This window comes from Sciurus vulgaris (assembly GCF_902686455.1).
Source record: "Sciurus vulgaris genome assembly, chromosome: 7".
Classification (NCBI taxonomy): domain Eukaryota; kingdom Metazoa; phylum Chordata; class Mammalia; order Rodentia; family Sciuridae; genus Sciurus; species Sciurus vulgaris.
This window is the reverse complement of record NC_136467.1, coordinates 96,561,930-96,586,163: the sequence shown is the minus strand read 5'-3', so window position 1 is coordinate 96,586,163 and position 24,234 is coordinate 96,561,930. Positions and strand designations below refer to the sequence as shown.

The 24,234-nt window shown below is 32.1% G+C and overlaps 1 protein-coding gene across 1 annotated transcript in view; it reads right to left on the bottom strand.

Annotated features, from left to right (window-relative positions):
* Positions 1-24,234, bottom strand: part of EYS (eyes shut homolog) — a gene marked incomplete at its 5' end in the record, with an annotated part of 1,696,555 nt that overhangs the window by 1,168,791 nt on the left and 503,530 nt on the right. Inside the window, 1 exon segment of the mRNA XM_079147376.1 lies at positions 17,276-17,397. Within this exon segment, the coding sequence (XP_079003502.1) occupies positions 17,276-17,397 (122 nt within the window).

Here is a 24,234-nt window from a genome sequence, read left to right as displayed (position 1 = left end):
CTATAATACCACAAAAGTCCTGATCTATAGTGAATAGTAAAGTAATATAGGAAATATTAGCACCCCAGTATGTTTTATGTATAGTAGTCCCCGCCCCAATTGATTTCCTAACTTCTGAAAATACTACAAGTGACTTAAAACTATAAATATAGCCTTGTGCATAGAAAATTAAAGGACAAAGATTAAAAGCTTTGATGAAAGAGGATAGTGAACAATAAACAGTAAGTACCTGTAAAGAATTTCTGTAATATGGTCTGTGTTAATTTTGATTAAATTTGATGATGAAGACCAGATAAAATGAGTAACTAGTTTCACATGTATACATATTAAAATTTCCAAACAAATGAAAATGCATGTTTTCTTATGCAAAGGGATATTTCTGGACTCTGAAGTCAAGGAAGAATTTTATTCTTGGATCTTTTAATGTAGGACATTGGGGAACATAATGGAGCATGTCTTCCAATATGACTTTGCAACAGATACAGAAATGTTGTAACAGCCATCTCTTAAGCTGATTCTGCATGAAAATTGAAACCATAATGTAACATGGTAACTTTCTAGAAAAAATGTATTAGCTCAAATAATAGGCTTGAAGCACAGATACAGGAGTAAAGAAGTGTGGAATGGATTTCTTTCCTTTCCTTTATGTTATTATTATCATTATTATCACTATTATTTAGTCCTGGATTGAACCACGGTATCACACATACTGAGCAGGTATAATACCACTGAGCTATATCCCTAGCTCCATTTCTCAATTTTTGTGTAAACTTTTTCTGTATTTTATCTGTCTTATCATTTTGGAAACTCATGAATCTGAGTGCACATTTGAAAAACACATAAATTATTTAGTAAAAAATATGTGAAAAGAAATTAACTAGATATGCTACTATTTCTAATGTATATTGAGTATTTTAATGTTGTCCTAGGCATCAAGAATGTAAGGATGTTTTCTTTATAGACTACAGGTAGTCTTTTTAAAGACCTTATTTTCAGACTAGAACATGTGTATGTAATATTACAATGTATATTCAGAAAATGTACATATGATTAACAAAACTTTATACATTTTCTTCTTTTTATTTCTTCTTTTTAAATTGTACGTGACAGTAGAACCAACTTTGATATATTTATACAAATATGAAATGTATCTTATTCTACTTAGGATCCCAGTCTTGTGGATGTGCATGATGTTGAGATTCACTGTGTTTATGTATATTTTAAATGGTAAATAATACTGATTTGGAGAGTTGAAAATTACATGTAGTGAAAGTCACTTGAACATTTACAGTGTTCTAAGAGGGGAAAAAGTCCTCTGATAAGAAATAACTCTAAAAGTAATAATAAAATGTTTAATTACTCAGAGAAACAATAGAAAATGTTATTAATTTATTTACTTGATCACTTCTTTAGACCGAAACATCTTAGAATAATAATTGTAGATGTAAAAGTTATTACATTTATGTCAAGACACTCAAATATAAGAGAAAGCATAGCACTGAACAACTATTTCATCTCTGAATTGGTAAAGAATGGACAGAAACAATTAAAACAATTGAAATAATTTAGATAAGTCTTAAAAATTTTGGAGAGAGCTTAAGGGAAGAGCAATTGGGTAGCAAGACTAGGCCTCTGGGTATTATCCCAGCATGGGGGAAAAAAAGAAAAAGGAGAAAATTCCAGAGAAACAGAGAAATATGTCCTGAACTCTATCATCAATTCTGCTAATAACATCTCACTTGGAAAAACAACTAATCTGTATAATTTTATGGTATTCACTTAATAGAAATTGTATCAGTACAGCATCTGGCCACAATTATGATAATAGTCATGTTAAAAAGCTTGTTTTTGAAAACACTTTGTTGATAGGAGCATAATATATAAATCACTTATATTTATGCAAATATTTTTCTTGTTGAAAAAGGAATGCATTGGTGTTTTGTAAACTGTTTACTTGAAAATAATTACAAAAGCAAAAATCTGAAAAATACATTCAAATAGCCAGAACAAGAAAAGTAGAATGAGCTATGATGGAGCAAAAGAAAATTTGGGAATTGATGGACCATATATATACATATATGCAATTTGGGTGGTATTACAGTAAAAGCTTTCTAATTATGTGTGCAAGATTTCTATTTTATTGTACGTAACCATAATTTCAAACATCTTTAAGACAATTGAGTGACTTATGAAGGGCTCTTTCTCTTAAACTATTGCCCTCCCCAGAAAATAGAGGAAAAAAAAGAAAAAATTTAGAAAACTAAAAAAAAATAAAAGTGGAATCCAATGTACCTGATTTTATCTTTTTTTTTAATATAACCTTAGATTCTCTCAATCATCTTTCAGAAAAAATAAAATACAGATTTTGCAGTGCAGAACATTATTGGTTACATACTCTCCCTTTATTTAAAAGTGGTTATAAGCTTTCTTCAACTCTTCAATAAAAAATATTATTTCTGGCAAATACTATAGTCCTAAATTTTGTATTTTGTGCTTGTCAAAGTAAGAGGCATTGCCCTCATGTGCATTATTGAATCTGTAGCAAACAATGATCTAAGGTTCACAGTTTATTTCTAATGAACCATTTCTGAATGTGTCTGGATCACTTTTGTTTCATTTTGTCAGGATATGTTTTCTTAAATTATACCAGTTCTAGGACTCTGCATTAAAACAAGTCATCATCATTTAAGTGAAATGTTAAAGGAGAAGCAAACAAATAAAATTCATTCTTCTGAAACTAATACTTTCTAAATTTTATGTTTATGTAACTATTTTCAATTAATAAATAATGGACAATAACAACTTTTAAATTTTTATTTTATTGTTTCTTCTTAGTTATGCATGACAGTAGAATCCATTTTGACAAAATTTTACAAGAAGAGGATATATCTTAGTCTAGGATCACATTCTTGTACGTGGGCACAATGGTGGGGTTCATTTAAGTAATTTCATATGTGTACATAGGAAAATTAGGTTAGATTTATTCTACTCTCTTTCCCATTTTTATCCCTCCCTTTCATTCCCTTTTGTTTAATCTACTGAACTTCTCTTCTTCCTCCGCCACTCCCCTACCTTTATTTTGGCTTAGCTTCCACATATCAGCAAAAACACTCCATGTTTGGTTTATTGGGATTAGCTTATCTCACTTAGCATGATATTTTCCAGATTCATTCATTCACTGGCAAATTCATACAGTCATTCTTTTTTTTGAAACAGTAATATTCCATTTTGTATATATGCCACAATTTTCTTTATCCATTCCTCTATTGATGGGCATCTAGGTTAGTTCCATAGCATAGCTATTGTAAATTGTGCTGCTATAAACATTCATGTGGCTGTGCCACTATAGTATCCTGATTTTAAATCTTTTGGATATATGCTAAGGAGTGGGATAACCGGGTCAAATAGTGATTCCATTTCTAGATTTTTGAGGAATTGCCATACTGCTTTCCAGATGGGGTTGCACCAATTTGCAATCCCACCAGCAATATATGAGTGAACCTTTGTCCCCACATTCTCACCAACATTTGTTGTTATTTGTATTCTTGATAACTGTCAGTCTGATTGGAATGAGATGATATCTTAGTGTAGCTTTATTTTGCATTTCTCTAATTGCTAGAGGTGTTGAAGATTTTTTTCATACATTTGTTAATCATTAGTATTTCTTCTTTTGAGAAGGGTCTTTTCAGTTTCTTTGTCCATGTATTGACTGGTATTTGTGTGTGTGTGTGTGTGTTTGTGTGTGTGTGTGTGTGTGTGTGTGTGTGTGTGTGTGTATTAAGCTTTTTGAGTTCTGTGTAGATACTGGAAATTAATGGCCTATCTGAGGTGCAGGTGCAAAGATTTTTTTTTCCATTCAATAGGTTATCTCTTCACACTCTTGACTGGTTCTTTTGTTGTGAAGAAGCATTTTTTTGTTTGATGCCATCCCATTTACTGATTTTTATTTTATTGCTGGTGCTTTAGGCGTCTTATTTAGGAAGTCAGTTCTTCTGCCAATATATTGAAGTTGTTGGGTCTATCTTTTATTCTGAACTTGGTGCTATGATTCAATATGAAAAAATGAAATCTAACAGTGATTCTTTTCTAACTCTTTTTATAAATCACAAAGTAATGTTTAAACATGATTCTACACAGCTTTGAGAATAAAATTTAAATTTTACTTAAATAAAATTTAGCTATGCTAAATAATAAAATTGTGGGCTGCCACATTCACTAGAAATATTTTTAATATCTACACTTATAATACATCATGGTTGCTGTAAGTTAAATAGTGTCCTTCTAGAAGGTCCTCAAGACCTCAAAATATGACCTCTTACAACACGGATAACAGATGCTAAAAGAGAGTAAATCCTCATTGCACTCTATAAAACCAGAATCCCCTCTGTAACTGATGGCCATTTTCTCCATCTGGAAAATACACCCCAATGGCACCCAAGTCCTCAAAGGAATAAAGGCTTCTCTGAATCCGTGGAGGTCTGCTTGCCATACTTTTGTGCTTACAAAATCTATATACAGATTTGTGTAAAAAAGTAAAAATAAAAGAATACACAACAAAACTATAATATACTATTTGACATTCCATTCCTCAAAAAATTGATGAATGAAAGATATTTGGAATCAAAGATGGTGCAGGTATAAGAGAGGACAAAAAAAAAGCGGGGGAGTCTCAGTTGAAAATTGAATGATTGTTTCCATTGACTTTCAAACATTTTCTTGGCTTCCCTTCTCCACTGGTAGGTGGGGTTTCTGAAGTTTGATGTTAGGTAGATGAGCTGATAGCAAAATGCCCTCACATGCTTTTCCAGTCTTCCCGTCCATTGTAGCTGGTTCCTTCCATTTCTGCGCACTTCAGGATTCACTGAGCTGGAGAGAGTCCAGTTTTCTCCGGTTTCTCCAACCTGTGCTTCCCCTGGGGAACTGCCCCTAGTCTCCAGCTTTCCACAGGTTTTCCAGACCCAGTCTGGTCAATGCAAACCCAGATGTCACTTGATGGGCCTGGGCTTCAGCTTCCCCAAGCTCGGCCTTGCTGCAGTTCCAAGATCTCAAGGCCTTTCAACTTGCAGAGAGACCACCAGGGATGTGCTCATACAAGGGAGTCACCCTAAAAAGAGGCAACCAGATGGTGGCCGCTAGCACACCCAGCAGAAAGACCTCAAGTGGAAGCAGACATGCACATGCAGGTACTCCAATATACCTCCAGGCCCTGACCAGTGTCCCCAGACTGAGGCAGCTGCTCCCTGAGATGGTGACACTTAGGATGGCAAACCTGCAGACCCTGGCCAGTGACCCAAGATGTCAGTGGCCCCGTGTAACCAAACCTACGGGTACTCTGACAATGGACTTCAGGCAGCAGCGGGCAGTGGGTGATCCACTGGTGGTCGGTGGGTGGTCTGCTGGCTAACATTGGGCAATGGGTAAATAAAAGGTGGGCACACGGTCAAATGGTGGATGATAGTTGGCAGTTAGCAAGTGATCTATGCTCAAAAGGTGGGCGATAGGCTGGCAGACTGCAGGTGATCACAGGGGAAGAATGGGGGATAAGGAGCAGGGAACTGGTAGGCAGTGATGACTGCCTCACAGAGAAACAATATTTCCAGTGCATAAATTCCGAGTCATGGAGTGACAAGTAATGCAGCGTCCTTCTAGTCTGCCATTGTGGATCCTCCCCTTGCTGTATTTTATAGCAGATCTAGTTCTAATTTTTTGAGGAACTTTCATAGTGAACTCATTTATATTCTTACAAACAGTGTACAAGTGTTCCCTTTTCTCTCCAACCTAGCCAGTACTTGTTATCTTAAGTGGTGAATATTATTTTTAATGTGCTATCAGATTCAATTTGCTAGTATTTTATTGAAAATGTTTGCATCTGTGTTCAAAGGATGGTGAAATGTAGTTCTTTTTTAGTGTCATGTTTTTTTCTGACTTTGGTATCAGAGTAACACTGTCTTCCTAGAATGGGGTAGAATTCTTACCTCTTCTGGTTTTTGAAAACAGATTTTTATTTTCTGTTTTAAGCAGGAGCAGATCTTGCTTCATGTTGATGTAAAATCACAGATTTGGAGTCATGGAAACCTTGTTCTGATGGTTATATTCGCCACTTTCTATTTCTGTGATTTTTGCCTAAAATTCTGAAAATATCTAAGCCTTGGTTCACTCATGTACTAAGTGGGCATAAATAAAACCTAAGAGATTTGTTCTACCATAAAATTATATAAACCGCATTTCTGATATGCAGTCTCATTCATTGCTCACATGAATGTAATATTAAACCTGTCCAAAAGATAATTTGATAAAAGTTGTCCAAATCTTGCATGCAGTTATATTTGGAACAGGCAATTTCACTTCTAGGATTGTATTCTACTATTAAACACACATATGTAGAGAGGCATTTAAAATCAAATCCTAAAATAAAGGATTATAGTTGCAAAATGTTAAAATTTCCTTATGTCCATAATTTTATGTATGTAATTTAATATATGGTGCAGTTATCTTAAAGGAGATTAAATAAAAATACCCACCCATATATTTTCAAAAACTCTGCTTTTTGTAAAGAAAAAATATCTTTCATTTTTAAAGATAGATATTGTACCATGGATTGCTGTTGCCTGAATTAAGTTTATTGTGATGTTAGTTTTATATTGGCACATAGGGGCTTTATGTACAAATTCAGAAAAAACAAATAGCAAAAAGAAAACTACTAACATGCTAGAATTTTCATAGTATTACAAATAAGCATAGGTTTTTACTTATGAACTTTTTTTACCTTTTCAGTTATTATAATTATTTAAAAATCATAAAATGCTTAAATATATCTTAAAAGAAACATGAAAAGTTTAAATGCTTAGTGATTCATAATATAAGACATTTAGTAAAATTTTTATAAAAACTGAGAAAAAGAAAAAAATAACATCTTAGAGTCAACTGGCAGAAAACATTAACCCTATCTGAAAGTCTACTTTGTCGTGTCCATAAGAAAAAGCAGGCCAAGCAGCAACATGAATGTCAATTACACAGGCAGCAAAGGAGCCAGATGCTGTTGGCAAAACATGCTCCAGAGTGTGGCATCTGGGTCCAATAACTGCCATACAGAGTCCCATCTGTAGCTAAAGCTGTTGACTCTGCTTTGGGGGAAGAAAAATCAGAAATAAAGAAGGCAGTTAAATTCTAAACCATGCCAGGAATAGCAGAAGGCAGGTTGCACTCAGCATTCAAATTACATCCCTAGCCCAATTTGCTTTTTAATGTCTTGAAACTGTGTAAACACTAAACTATGTTAACTCCAGTTGTTTAGAGAGTTGAGCACATGTAAGTAGTTTAGTAACTTAGGACACATAGATCACCTAAAGAGATTCAATATCCTAGCTAATGATTATTTTCCTAAAATTTTTCTTATTAAAGAATACAAACATAAGATCAATGAAATGCAATTCTCATCTGATACATTAAAATATGCCAGCTTAAGCATTTTTATGGGTATAGCATTTGATTTTCTTCAACTGGGATGAAATTTAAGGATCTTCTTTGAAATTTATAATAGTCTTTTTTAGAGTACTTTTTCATATTCACTCTGTTCTTTACTGACACTCCTGACATTTTTGCTCAGTGGAAATTTGGGGAAAAACTGCAAAGAGCTCTAAAATTAACTAAGTAAACTCTTCCTTAATTAGAAAGAAGTAGTTAATCTCTTTTTAATGTTCTTCATTTGCTGTACATACACATTTGTAAGAAGGAATGAGTTAATATTCATATGAGTAAAAGGATTCATCATTTATAAGGTGCCATTCTAGCTGTATCCATTCATATACATGCATATTATGTTCATATATATATATTCAAATATATTATATTATATATATATATATACACAAACATACATGAAATCAAGATAAAGGTTAGGAATAAGAAAATGTGTGCTGTTTAGAGTATACTATAGATGAAAAATTGAGCTAAATACTTTGTGGACACATAATTTAATTATCTGATTTATTTCCATAACTCTACATTGCTATTATTAATTACTTTTTCTGGAGGAGAAAAGAGAAAGTTTGCAAATGTCTTTCTGTCTAATCTTTCTTTTATCCATCCCAATATGAGGAATATAAAATATAACTGTAGAATCACTTCTGTAATAGTGGACAAACTTCTGAAAGATATATCTTTCCATAGAAGAATTCAGAACATTGGCAAACATAGTTGAACTATGCTTTTTCCATATTCTGGACATGAAACTAAAGTTTACAACAATCTTAGTGTCTATTTAAGAAAAGTGACTGAATCACATAAGCAAAATCATCTTTCGGGTGTTTTCCCTTATATTAGTCCCATTTTCCTCTTCATTTCTGTAATAAAAATTGAAAGTCAACAACAATGTAATTATGGCAACTGTGAAACCAGTATCTTAATAGATACTGGACAAGAGAGTATAGGTATTACACTCACCCAACACTTCCCAGGGTATGTCACTATTTTGTTGATCTCTAAAGACCTCCATTTCCTGGAATTGATTTAAAAGGGCCTAATACAAAACTCATTGTATTCAAAAAGCTTCATCTTTCAGAAATGTGTTAAAATAATCAGTGGCACTTGTTTAGTACTGCAGATCCTTTCAATTGAAGGTAACTAGAGGCCAACTAATATACTTATTGATGAAAACCAGAGAAAGAGATGTATTTACAGTTCCTTGAAAACTAAACATCCTTGGAAATTATCAGGCATCACAGCATGAAAGACAGTGCACAAGTCTAGGAAAGATATGAAAAAGCCCTAGTCTTCTATCTCTAACCAAACTTGAGATTCTGTGTAAGCAAGAAATGCAGTTTTAAACTGCCTGACAGTGTTGAAGGCCTGCATCAGCACACACACACACACACACACACACACACGCAAGTTCCTAAAGTCTTCAAAGAATTTAAGGAAATCTTCCAAATCATGTATCTTAGCTTACCACTAAATTTGCCAAGCAGAGACTTCAATATCTGCACATGACTATCAAATATTACAGAAATAAACTAAAAATGAAGGGAAAAAAAGTAGAAATAAGATACAAAAGCAATAACAATTGGGAAGGAGCAGAATCTGATTATTGATTTTCCACATTATGTTATTTAAAATTTGAAGTTTTTATTAAAAATTAGGCATCATACAAACAAAAGTATATATAGAAATAAAAAGTCATTACAAATTGTCCACGAGGAAACCTGGATATTTGATTATTGTGACAAATATATTAATATAACAAATATGTCAAAAATAGAATCATATATAAAAAAATTAATGAAAGAATGGAGTTGATATTTTGACAAATAGTTAACATCAATAATGGTAGCAGTTATAAAAAATAGAAATCAGAGTCAAAAAGTACAAAAACCGAAATAAAAAACCCTTGTAGATGTACATAATAGATTTAACTTGGTAGAGGAAAATGTCAACGTGAAGATAATTCTGTTATTGTTCCTGAGGATCAGAAAGAAAAGAAAAATTTAAAAAAATAAAGAATAAGATGAACTTTAAAGATCTGTGAGATGCCATCACAACATATACATTAACATAGACAGATGAGAGTTATAATGGAGATGAGATATAAATCATTTAAAGAAATAATGGCAAAAAAACTTACAAATTTCAAGAAAAACATTCATTTATACATCTATGATGGTCATAAAGTTCAAGTAGAATAAATATAATGTGATCTAATGTTAATGATATGGTAGTCAAACTATGAAAAGATCAAGACAAAGACACTTTAGGAAACAAGAGAAAAGTGATTCTTTATATATGTTGAACTGAAAGAAACTTTTCTACATCAGCCTCTAAAATACATTTCCTACAACAGTCTCTTGAATGATGAGTAGGGCAAAAGAGGCCTCCTTATGTAGTGACCTACAACCTAGCTTGATGTATCAGATATACCTGCATATACTCTTGTAGCTAAGCAACTGAGTTTTAGCTGATCACAGCAGATTATCCCTCAGCCAGTCTCGTGCTCCAAACTGTCAGATTATGCCTCTCTAATGTAAATACCAGATTAGCATTCAGGTAATCTCTGAATGTCATTTTTGGTCTTTCTGGTTATAAAAGTAGCTCATCCCATTGAAGGGGAGAGGTGATTCAGAACCATTTGTGGTCTTGGATGCTGCCAAGTTCTAGAATCCTTTTTTTGCTCAAAAAATTGTTAAATTTAACTGTTTCAGTTTTTTTTTTCCTCTTGCAGCACATACAAGGATTCTATTAACTTATTAAGGCAGTAGGATGACATATTTGAAGTGCTAAAAGAGAAAGGCAAGCAAAAATTCTATATCCCACAATGATAATATTTAAACAAAAGTAGAAAATAAGATATGCCCAGATTGAAAGAATGAGAATTTTCCACTAGCATGCCTGCCTTATAAGAAATACTAAAGGAAGTACTTTAGGTGAAAATGAAAAGGCACTACACAGTCTAATTTAGAAAATAATACATTTATAACATGCAAATCAAATGAATTAGTAATCAAAAGAAAAAAATTTCCCACAAAATATGGCCACAACCCAGATGGCTTTACCCATAAATTTTACCAATTGTTTAAAAAACAATACCAATCCTCTACAACTCTTCTGACTCATAAAAGAGGAGGAAACAATGATAACCACATTTTCTCTGGCTAATATTACTGTGATACTAAAACTAAAGACTTCACACATACACACAAAGAAAAAGGAGAGAAAGAAAGAAAACTATAGACTTCCATTCCTTACAAATATATTCCTGATATTTCACAACCTAAGTTAATGGAATTTAGCAACATGTAAAAAGAATAGTACACCATAACTAATTAGGACGTATGCAGAAAATGAAAGGTTGGTTCAAAACTGGGAAATCACCAAATTCAATCCACTACAGTAACAGGGGACAAAGTGTGCATATCCATAGGAGCAGTAAAAACATTTAACAACATTTGAGTTGTTTTTATAAAAAAAAAAAAAATCAACAATCAAGAAATAGGAAGGAACTTCCAGAATCTGGTAGAGCGCATTCATGATAAATTCTCCCCACCCACTTTTGGTGATCCTCTGGATTGACTTTAGAGTCTCACTTATACTGGGTAAGCTAATCTTATAATGGTGAAAGACTGCATAATATTTTTCCTACTCTCAGGAACAAGACAAGGATATTTATACTTGTTATTCTATTCAATATTATAAGGAAAGTTGTTAGGATAATTAAGCATGAAACATAATTCATCAGTATTGGGAAGGTGAAGTAAAATAGTCTCTACTATAATATATGGAAAATCCTAGTAAATCCACCAGAAATTGTTGGAAATTATAAATCACTTCCCTGAGGTTACCAAATCTGTATACAAAAATTAGCATTATTTCTACAACATAAACAATATTCTGAAAAGGATGTTAAAAGAATAATTCCATTTATAATATCACAAAAAAAATCAAATTCTTGATAAATTTAAAAATCATCTAATTTATATTAAAATCTACAAATTATGAATTATTATACACTAAAAACTATAAAATACGAATGATATATATTAATGAGTCATAACTAAATTGAAAGATATTCTGTGAATGTATATTGAAGACATTATTATAAACATGGCACTACTTTCCAAAATGATCTCCATATTCAATGCAAGCTCTATCAAAATCCCAGCTATCATATTTTCAGAAACTGACAAGCTGATAATAAAATTCATGTGAAAAATCAAAATTTCCAGCACAATAAAAGATTTTTGAAATATAAAAATTATATTTAATACATACTTCTGATTTTGAACTTACTGAAAGCTATGATAAGAAAGTATGGTGCAGGGATAAAAAAAAAAAAAACATAGCACAGTAGAAAAGATTGGAGATTCCAGATATAAACCCTCAATTTTTGTTTGATTTTGAGGTAAGGGTAATGAGACAAATGAATATGAAAGGAATAGTCTTCTGCTATGGTTTGGATATGAGGTAACCCTGAAAGCTCATGTATGAGATAATGCAGGAATGTTCAGAGTTGAAATGACTAGATTACAAATGTTCTAACCTACTCAGTGGATTAGTCCATTTGCTGGATTACTAATTTGAAAGGACTATTCTAGTGGGTACTAACTGTAGGCGTGTAGGATGTGGCTTTCAGAAGTTGGTCACTGGGGATAGCACTGGAGGTTATGTTTTATCTCTAGCTCCTCGCCCTTTTTCTCTGCTTCATAGTTCCCACAAACTAAGAAGCTTTGCTCTGCCATGTCCTTCCACCTTGATGTTCTGCCTCAGCAAAGGCCCAGAGCAATGGAGTCACTGATCATGGGTTAAACTTTTGAGATTATGAATCCTAAAAATTTTTTCTTCCTCTAAGTTGTTCTTGTCAGGAATTTTGGTCACAGCAACAAAAATCTTACTATTTTTCTGCATGCTGAAATTCTCAAGAAAGAGTCTGAATGTCAGAATGCAGAAAAACAATGATGTTAAACCCTTACCTGACATTTCACACAGACTGACTAATTAAAAATGGATTATTCCTAAATATAAGAGCTGAAAGTATAAAATTTCTTGAAGAAAATAGAATAGTAGCAATCATTATAACCATAGATTAGAGAGCAATTGTAACTATGACACTGAAAAGTGACTTAAGAAAACATCAATTTGTCTTTATCAAAATTAATACTGTTTGTTCCTTAAAGGACAATATTAAGAAAAAGACAACTCATAGAATTAAAGAAAATATTTACAAATAATATGTGATAATGTAGTTGTAAATATATGAGAGTTCTTACAACTCAAAATAAAAAAGATACATAACTCAGTTTCCAAGTTAAGGATCTGAAGATAAATTCTACAAAGAAGATATTCACTTAGTAAGAAAGCACATTTTAAGATGATCACTGTGGGAAGCCATCCTTTTCTAGCAGAAGCAGACAAGGTTGAGCCTCAGGATACAACCTCTGTGACTTGTCAGACCTGGCAGACACAGAGGTCTGCCCCAGATTGTTGGGGAGTATGTGGCACTGTGGGAGTGGTTCCCTGCCTGTTTATATGATAGTTTCCCTGAGCAAATTGGCTCCCATAACTCTGTCCCATCCTGTTCATCACAGAAGAAGCCCCTCCCATTCTGGGCCCCTTTACCTGTGTGACTATAAATAAAAGAGTTGGGCTACTCTATGTTGTTAGAGGCCAGATCTGGTATGGCCCAATCCATCATGCTCCCTCTCATTTAAAAAGAGTATTGGCTCTTGTGTGTTTATTGATTAGATAAGGTTATGGGTGATTGTTTGATTTATATCCAACATTGTCCACTGGCAGTTAACCCTTTTCTCATCCACATGCGACATGGCAGAAGCCCCCACAGATCACCCTCATTAGTCTTTAGGAAAATGAAAAGCAAATGCACCCTAAGATACACCTTCACAGACACTGGAACTGTTAAAATAAAAAGCATCTAAGGAATGGCGAAATGTGGAGGATTTGGAACTCTCATGTATTGCTGGAAAATTGTAAAGCAGTATATTTACTTCAGAAGAAAGTTTGGATGTTTCAGTAAAAGTTAAACATAGCACTGTCAGGCGGTCCAGCAAATTCCACTCCTGGATGTATACTTAGAAGAACTGAAGACACATGTCCATACACAGATGTATGCATGAATGTTCTCTCTAATGAATAGCATATCCATTAGAGTCAAAACAAGGAACAATCTACATGTCCATAACCTGAAGAATAAATAATGTGCATTTGCCATACAATGAAATATTTGGCCATTAATAAAGAATGAATTACAAACCCTTGGTACAACATAAAAATTGAAGGTATTATGCTAAATAAAATATACCAGTCACTACAATGATATATTTTATGATTCCATTAATATGAAATGTCAGTTATAGTCAAATCCACAGAGGCAGAAAGTATATCAGAGGTTACAAGTCCCTGGGAGCATGGAGAGCTACTGCAAAGGGGCCTGGGTTTCTTTTGGAGTGAAAATATTCTAAAATTAGGGATAATAGTTGAAATGTTGTATGAGTATGCTAAAATCTATTGAACTGTATACTTTTAAAGGGTAAATTGTATGATATGCAAATTAGTTCTCAAAGTTATGAAAATATAACTTGGTAAGGGAATTCATAAATAGTGAGATGTCATATATAACATACATAATATATAAATTGATAGCATATTTAGTGACTGCTGTTCTCACCCTGAAACCTTATAAAGCTATTGTAAGTATAACATTAATACTAATACATGATCTTTGAAATCATAAAGTACAAGCACAATCAGAAATACTACTTCAGTGTAGACTTCTTTTTTATGCCATACCCCAAATGCAACAGTTAATATCTCAGATATAAACCAGCAATCTATCACAAATCTCAAGAATGATAAAACATCTAAGATACTTTGTGCTAATTTAAGTGACAAAGTCTTTTGACACATTTATAAATTTAAGTCATTAGGAGCTCACAATTAGTGGTGTCAGAGTAATCTAGAAAGACTAATTATGTCTCATGAATATTAAAATAAAGTATATTTTAATTAAGCCCTATTTTGTTGCTTGTTTTCTTTACAATTCCTAAGACCCTGTATCAAATGCAATATTTTTATTTAAATAAAATCACTGCCACATTAGATAATAAATGAATATTTGAGTGTTCTCATTTTGTTTGATACATGTTATTAGAAAAATATGTTTTGAACAAATCGGTGGACAAAGACAAGTGTTGGATTTTCCATACATACACACACTCACATATTACTCTAGTTTGAATTGTGTGGGTCCACTTATATGTGAATACTTTTTATGAGAATTGCACAATTTGAAAAATCTTGCAGATAAACCATATAGACTGGAAAAGATGTGTACATAAGAGTCTATTTTATAATATACTCCCATCCACATACACAAATTTATCATAAAAAGTTAAAGTTTATCAAATTTTAAGCACACACAGCACTTCATGGTACCATTCACAGTAGAGAAATAAAAACAAAAGGATGCAACATTAAATTGTAGTGCATAAAATTAACTTGTGCATATTTTACTACTGTAATAATTTCTTCCTTACTTCTTGTTGCTAGTTTGTGAGCTCCAGTGTTGGAAATTTCCACTTAAAACACTGTGTGATACTAATCGTCTTGGTATGAGCAGTTTGTCTCTCCAGTAAATTGAATATCACAGTTAAAAAGTGATCTTTCACCATTTTGGGGTATTTTTTTGCAGTATGATACATATGACATACAATATCTGTATTATCTCTTTTTACTGAAGAGACTTCTAGTCTACAGCAGTCTCTTAGTTAAGTTTTGGGGAATCAAAATGTAACGGGTTAATTTTCAATTATGCAAAGGTTGGCAGCCCTATTCTCTGTGTGGTTCAAATGATAGATAGATGATTGATAGATAGATAGATAGATAGATAGATAGATAGATAGATAGATAGATAGATAGATAATAAATAAATAGATAATCTCACATCTATTTTGAGACTGTATTATTTTGGGGAGTGAAAACACCTCCTGATAACCAGGATATCAAGGAGCTGCTCAGCTAATTTAAGCTAGGTTCACAACTGGATTTTGGTTTTCTCCTGTTGAACATTTCATCAGACAGTATCACAAAATATCACCAAGACTACTCTATGACCCCAAAGGATCAGAACAGAAAGTAGACTAGATTTTAATCATATCTGCATAGTGATTACACTATAAGCATGAGTCACATGTAAAAACTGGGCTTTCAACCCTCTCTTGTCTTTCATCCTTCCAGGTAAGATTTATGAACTCAGTTATAGAATTTTGCCCAATTTTTAACAAACTCTCATGGAAAATGAAGCTGCAAGTTCTTGAACCCTTCTCTCAAAGTATACAATAGGCTCAAACTTAACAATCCTTTCTAGCACCTTTGGCTAAGATTGCCATGGATCTAGAGGGTGTCCCTTTTCCCCCATTGCACTGAGTTACATACCCAACTTCCCCATACACAGATCTGTTCCTGCAGGTGTTTGGTGACTGTCTACATCACCAATGCACACATACATCATCTTTAGGAATTAAAGAACTAAAGGCTAAAAAGTATATATAAGCATCTCAATGAAGGGTATAGTGAAATATTTAGAGACTATATTAGAAATTATAATTCATAAAATTATTTAAGAAAAACAAAAATAGATAAATATGACATTTTTTGGAGCCCATGAAAAACTGGTTATTTTTCCCAATACATACAGACACAGGCTATTATCAATTTGTGGTGATAAATCATTTTTAGTAATTGATAATGTCACAAAGACAGCTCTGGATTTTGTATTTTTGTATAGTTTAAATTAATATCAACTATCAGCATTGTGGGTTTCTGTTACCTAAATTATTCATTTATTTACTGTTATCAAAATTTCAATCCAACTATTATAAGTTATGTCAGAATCATCTTCTAAATAAGTAAATTGTCTACTATTGACACTCTTAGTCTTATATTCCACTTTAGTCACCAAAAGTGAGAGACAAATTCTGAAAATCTTCAAATAATTAATATAATCCAGAATTCCAAACTGTAATCATAGGACAAAAGGAAGTATATGAGCTATTTTCCAGGGCATGTTGTGATTATTTTGATGTATCCCTGGAAAATAATCATCTGATATATTTATATTCAATTATTATTTTATATTATATCTATTTTCTTCTGCCTCTGTGACTAGAAGTAAAGCATTCTGATTATAATACTTGTGATATTGCGTCCTCTTGAGAGATGTGATATTTACTGAATGAAAGTAAATATCACAAGTACAAGTAAAATAACAATACAATCTATTTGGCTGTCAATTGATGGTAGTGAATAAGATTCAGATATAGAACACAATGATCATTTATGTTGTAAAATTTGGCACTAATTTCACTAAAATAATCCAGACTCCTAATAATATCTGGGTAACAGATTGAATATTTTAATTCAATTGTCCCATTCTTTCTCTGAAATATTGTAGCACCTTTCATTTTGTGAATGATCCACAACAGCACTGAGATGAAAAAGCTCACTTTGAAGAAATAAATGCATCTCGTACATGCCCACATCTGCAAATTGCCTTTCCAAGCTAAATTTGTTTATTCCTTCGCTGATTTGACATCTGGACTTTGGTATTTGCAAATTTCAAACGAATGTGACACTATCTTGTCAAGAAATGACTCTTCATCTTTGGATGGTTATTTTAATTAAATGGAAAAGTGAAAATAATATCTGAATGCATCCCAAGAACATTGAGCAGTCCAAGTAATTTCATGAAGAAAACGAAAAATATATTACTCACCGATAGCTTTTGTAAAGGTCAGTACAGGTGGAATTGTTCTTGCAAGGATTCTTTTTGCACTCATTGGTTTCTTGTTCACCAAAAGTTCCTTTCCAACCAGACAGACATGCACACTGGTAGCTCTAAGAGAATAAGAAAATTATGAAACCTGTTAGGTTATTTCTTGCTATTATACTTATGATCCATTCATCACTCTTGACTATTTTGGTGATATCTCTGGCAACTATGTCATTTTCAATTTTAATGAAATGTCTATTCTCTCCCCAAATGATTTTCACTCCAACGAAAAGGTATGTGAACAGTGTTCTTTATATCTAATTCAATAAAATATTGCAGTATATCAATACAATCTATGCAACATTAATATTTTGTTCATCATGACCACAATATATAATTGTCATGTTGTTAAATATTTCAAAAGGAAGTAGTATATTAATAAGGTGATTGTTGGTAATATGAATAAAACTAAAGAAATATTTAGGCAGCTCAGCAACTAGCTTACAAGTTAAAAGAAAACTACAAAGAGTAAGCCTTCTGAATATATTATAATATTACTGACAACAGAAATTTCAGTGATGATAGTCAATTGAAATTATAAAATTTTGCATAACATTTTACACAAAGATAGAAATCATGTAAAACAATTTTATTCATGTTTCAAAAGTTTCGTTTTTCTTGTTGTTAGGTAAACAAACAAAACACCTCAAATTACAGAGGAAAAATAGTTTGTACATTAAAAAATACTTTGAAGAACAGGTCTTTGTGAAAAATTAGAATTGAGGCATTTATATTAGAGATTCTAAAGAAAGCATTATGAAAAATGTCAAAATCGATGTTAATAGTTATTTACATCTGCAGTTTTCAGTTGAAGTAGCCACTAGCTTTAAGTGGTTAGAACGCATTGAAAATGACTAGTTCTGAGATATGTTCTAAATAAAATAGGTACATTTTGAAAATTCACTATGAATAAATTTACAATAGCTAGATCATGGAAACAACCTAGATGTCCTTCAACAGATGAATGAGTAAAGAAACTGTGGTATATATACACAATGGTAATATTATGGCATTTGCAAATAAATTGATGGAATTACAGAATATCATGCTGAGTGAAATAAGCCAATCCCCAAAAAACCAAAGGCCGAATGTTTTCCCTGGTAAGTGGGGAATGATATACAATGGGGATGTGGGTGTGGTGAGTGAGAGAAGAATGGAGGAACTTTAGATTATGTAGAAGGAAATGAGGGTGGGTATGAAAAATGGTGGAATGAGACAGATATCATTACCCTATGTACATGTATGATTACATGAATGGTATGAATCTACATCATGTACAACCATAGAAATGGAATGATGTACCCCATTTGTGTATAATGAATAAAAATGCAGTCTGTAAAAAATTAAAAAATAAATAAATAATTAAAAAACTAATGGCAAGTATGTCATTTACAACCTTTATTACTTACTTGTAAAAATAACAATTGTTTGAATATAACAATTTGAACCAAAAATATTATTAAGATAATTTCCTGCTTCCTTATTTTATTTTAATGTGGCATGTAGAAAAACTGAATCACACAATTGGATTTCTGTTGCATGGAGCAGTGCTAGATGATATCAACCCTGTCTCTCCATTTGTGAATAAAGTCTATAAAGTGATAAGCAGGAATATGAGGAGCGTGAGTTTCATGAGATTAGAGAATGAGGTTTAGTTTAATATACTCCAGTGTCGTTGGAAAGTTCCAGAACTCCATACAGCTTAATTTATGCTGGTTGAATAAACAACAACAACAAAAAAATAAATAAAACAAGCAACATAATGTAAAGTCTAAGTACCAAACAGATTTCAAATAGATTCTAAAGTTTTTAATAATTATAGACACCAAATTTGTTTTAAACATAGTGAAGCATCATATTAATCAGAAGAACAAAAAAATGCATGCTTTATGTATGGTGCTCTTAAATTATGATAATTCATATATATAAGTTTTGGTTAGCACCCTGGTTGGGCTTAATGGGGCAAAATGGTTTTCAGTGCTCTATAAGCTGCTGAAAAGCTGGGAAATGAGATATACTAGTGTCAACATTGGCTTCATTCCTGCAATGATTATTAATTATCCTTTTAGAGTGTTCCTTAATAGTTCTCAAGATTTGCTGGGATTTTGAGTCCATTTCTCATGTATTGTCCTCAGTACATTGTTATCTTGTTCTCTGAGTAAGGTATCACAGATTTCATGAATTGAATTTGGCTTAGTTTTTCCTTTTATTTTTTTGTTTGTTGGTAAATTCTAAATGAGCATATATAAAAATATTGAATGCACTAATTACGTTTTATGAACATGCTGTTTGCAATGGAAACTCTTCTACAACATGAAATACAATGTTGACTGTTAATGGGGAAACTTCCCCATTCAGCAGTGGAGACCAAAGCAGAGTAGACTGGACAGAACAGACATAAAATCTGTGGGGTAAGCTGTGTCTCTTTAGTTATATTCTGAAATTTTACTTTTTAAGAGATATGAATTATTTCTTTGATGATATAAGCAAAACATATTCATATAGAAAATCAAAAAAGCCAATTGTATTTCTTTCTTATTAAATGTGTTTATTTCTTAAAAGCTAATAATTTTGGTATTTTATATTTAATAATTAATAGAAAATTATCACAATTTGAGGGTATACCTACCAATAAAGTATTAGGTATTATAGTAGTGATCTGAAAATATGATGAAATCTGTACAAAATGGAAACATGAAGGAATAAAGAAAATATAGTTTTAGAAATTTTAAACATTAAATATGTGAATGTTGATAAGGAGAGTATAAAATAGAAATAACTAGAGTTCAATGTGTCTATTTATGATTACACTACTTGTTTTAGAAGTGTATTTTAAATTTTGACATTATTTCTAAAAGTAGTTTTCATGCAACTTTAAAAAAAGTTAATTCCAGTAATATCGAGTAATGAATAAAGGTAAAATACTATTTTTAACCAAATTGTGAAATTATGGAATATTGATAATAGTTTTGAGCCACTTTTGGCAGAGGAGGGAAATGTATTTAAAACATATTTATTAAAAAGTATAAGGTTTACACAATTTGGAAAATTGGATCTTCATCATTTTTATTTCCTGTTGCAGAGCAGACATTATGCTTACTAAAAAATGCAGACAACGCACTTTTTCCAACTTGAAAATATTCAGGTAAGAAGGATACAAAAAAGATAAAGACAATAAAAGATGACCTGGGTGCAATATAGTGAATTCCATAGCTTAGTGAGACAAAAGAGACAAGCCCTCAACTTAATGGTAGTAATTCAATGAACTCTATTGCAATTTAGTTTTTCAGATCAACAAAAAAATATGGTAACTATCTGTTATCAGGAACAAATATCACAAAGTAAGAAGGGTAGCACAATTATAAATATTAATTTTGAAGTTGGAAGATATTCAAGTGTGAAAAACATATTTTTGCTGCTTATTACCTATTGTTATTAGTTTTCTATTGCTGTGTAAAAAAAGTAACAATTCTCTAATCCTAGGAAATCTTGATATACAAAGTGCTAATAGCATCTACTTCATAGGCTGATATTTAGTGGCATGAAATAATGTCAATGTATCATTTTACAATTTCCTTGTTTCAGTGTGCATCTTCTGTTTAGGTTCTAGCAGGCTGAATTCAAGGTAATGACTGGGGTTGTGATCTCATTTAGGATTTGGAGTTGTTCAAGTTCAATGTAGTAGCAGCAGCATTTATTTCATTCTTTCTGCAGGACATAGGTGTCTATTTTTCTTGGTGGGTATCAAACAAGGATGTCTCTCAGCATTCAGAAGCTGTGCTCAGGCCTTTGACTCCTCCCTACATAGCATGATAGTGCTCCTTCTGGGTCAGCAGGAAAGCCTCTGCTGCTGTTCGCCCCTTCAAAGTTCCATCAAAGTAGGTCAGCACAACATAGGATATTCTCCTGTTTGACTAAATCAAGGGCAACTGATTGGAGGACTTAATTACACTTACAAAATACCTTTTCCATATAGTTTAACATATTCATGGGAGTAATATCATATTCACAGGTTTCACCCACACTCAAGGGATATTTTACAGGGCATGAGTAAGGAGGCCTGAGTCCTGGAGATCACCATATAATTTTGCCCACCACATCTACTAACTTTAAATTCTTTAAGAAAAATAAAAAAGAGAGATAAAATACACAAATATGAGAAAACATAAATTGGTAAAATTAATTCAAGATGAAATACAAAAACATGCTAAACCATGCAATATTTCATAATGCACCAAAATAGGAAGAATGGTGGTTGACTCACCAAACTCAAAGAAAAGTATTTTCAAATCTTATGCCATACAAGTGCAAAAAACAGAAAAACAAGGAAACTGTAAAATCTGGCAAACATATAAAAAGAAATGCAAACAGCCAATTTCACTCATGATTAAGAAAGCAAAATTTAAAAAAAATATATATATTCATTTGATTATATCCAAGAAACTTAGAACATTTAATGAATTGGTAGAAATTTTGTAGAAATATAAGTATGTATCAACACAAAAAGTATGAAGAAAAGAATAATTTGTTTATTGCAGATGCAGAAAAAATTTCATAACATTCAATACACATTTATGAAAACTCTCTTAGCACATGAGAATTTAATGAGGATGTCTATATATGAATAAACATTATCTGCCAAATGATCATGTAGGAAAACTGAGCCAGATACCAGTTTACCAAAAACAACCAAATAGTTTTATATTATTTTATTTTAAAAAAATCATTGATGCATATTAACTATATAGAATAATGGTTTCATTTGGCATAGATGTACATGCATATAACATAATTTGATTGATTTCACTCCTTAAAATCTCTCCTTAACCTTTACTACTCATGCCCTCTAGTCCCTTTTCTCTATTGTGATGGCTCCCTCTCCTACTTTCATAACAATTATTCTACATTCTACATACAAGAGGAAATGTATTCTGCTTGTCTTTTTGCATCTGGCTTATTTCATTTAACGTGATGTTTTCCAGTTCTTTTCATTTTCATGCAAATGAAATAACTTTTTAATTTTATTATTCATAATTTCTATGGCTGAATAAAACTTCATTGTGTGTGTGTGTGTGTGTGTGTGTGTGTGTGTGTAACATATTCTTTGCTCATTCAACTGTTGATGAATACCTAGACTGCTTCTATAACTCATCTATTGTGAATTGGTCTATTATAAATATGGATATGTGTGTCTCTCTGAAGTGTGCTGACTTTCTTTTCCATAAATACTGAGCAGTGGTACAGCTGAATCATATGGTAGTTCTATTTTTAGTTTTTTAAGAAACTTTTATAATGATATCCATGGTGACTGTACCAATTTACATTCCCAAAAGTAGCATATGAGAGTTTCTTTATTTCCACATCCTCACCAGCATTTGTTGTTGCTTGTGTTCTCTATGGTTGCCATTCTGACTAGAGAGATGGAATCTCAATGTAAGATTGATTTTCATTTTCCCAAGAGCTTAAGATATTGAAGTTTTTTTGTGTAATTATTGGCTACTTATTTTTTTAAAAATACATTTAGATGATTAGTCAATTTATTGAATTAATTTTTTGATGTATTCTGAGTTATTTATACTTTCTGACCATAAATTCTCCATCAGAAGAGTAGTTGTCATTTTTCCCCAATCTGTAGGCTCTGTTTTCACACTCTTAACTGTTTCATTTTTTTGTGCAGAAGCTTTTAAATTTGATGCCATGCCATTTATCAATTCTTACTAGTATTTCCTAGGCTATCTGAGTGCTCTACAGGAAGCCATTGCTTGAGCCTATATGTTGAATTAGTTCCTTTATGTTTTCTTATAGCAGTTTCAAAGTTTCTGGTCTTATATATAGGTTTTTGATCCACTTTGATTGAATCATTGTACAGGGTGCAAAATAGGGATTTAATTTCATTATTTTACCCACAATTATCTAGGTTTTCTTCACAATTTAACAAAGAGGCAGTCTTCTATTTATTGTGTGCTTTTGGCACTTTTGTCAAATGTTTGATGATGTAGTTATGTGTTTTGTCAGTATGTTTTCTATTCTGTCCCATTTGTCCAAGACTATGTTTTTATATCAATACCACTCAGTTTTCTGTTACAATATCTCCATGGCATAATTTGAAATTGGGTATTTTGATGCCTCCAGCATTGGTCAGGATTTGACAGGATTGTTTTGGCTATTCTAGATCTTTTGTTCTTCCATATGAATTTTAGAATAGTTACAATTTTAGTATTTTATTCTAGTTCTGTGAAGAATACCTTTGATATTTCAATGGGAATTACATTGAATATCAATCACTTTTGATAACACAGTCATTTAGACAGTATTCATTTTGACTATCCATGGATATGGGAGGTCCATCTACTGGTGTCTCCTTCTATTTCTTTCTGTCAACAACATTCTTTAATTTTTCTTGTATAGGTCCTAGATATTTTTAAAGGTGTTGTGATTGGAATTAATTTTCTGATTTCTTTCTCAGTGGATTCATTATTGATGTATAGTATAGAAAAATGATTCAATTTTATTTGTTGACCTTCTATCCTGCTACCATGCTAAATTTGTTAGCTCTAGATATCTCTTGATGTAATATTTAGGATCTCCACTATGTAGAATCATATCATCTATAAATGGAAATTTGACTTCTTCCTTTACCATTTGTATCCCTTTTATTTCTTTCTCTTGCCTAATTGCTAAAATTTCAAGAAATATATTGAATTGGAGTGATTTTAGTGGTCATCCTTGTCTTGTTCCTGATTTCAGAGGAAATTCTTTTAGCTTTTTCAATTCAGTATGGTTTTTGACTTTGGGTTTGTCACATAATAGTCTTACTATATTGAGGTAAATTTCTTCTATCCCTACTTTCCTTAGAGTTTTTATCATGAAGAGGTATTGTATTTCATTTAGGACTTTTTCTT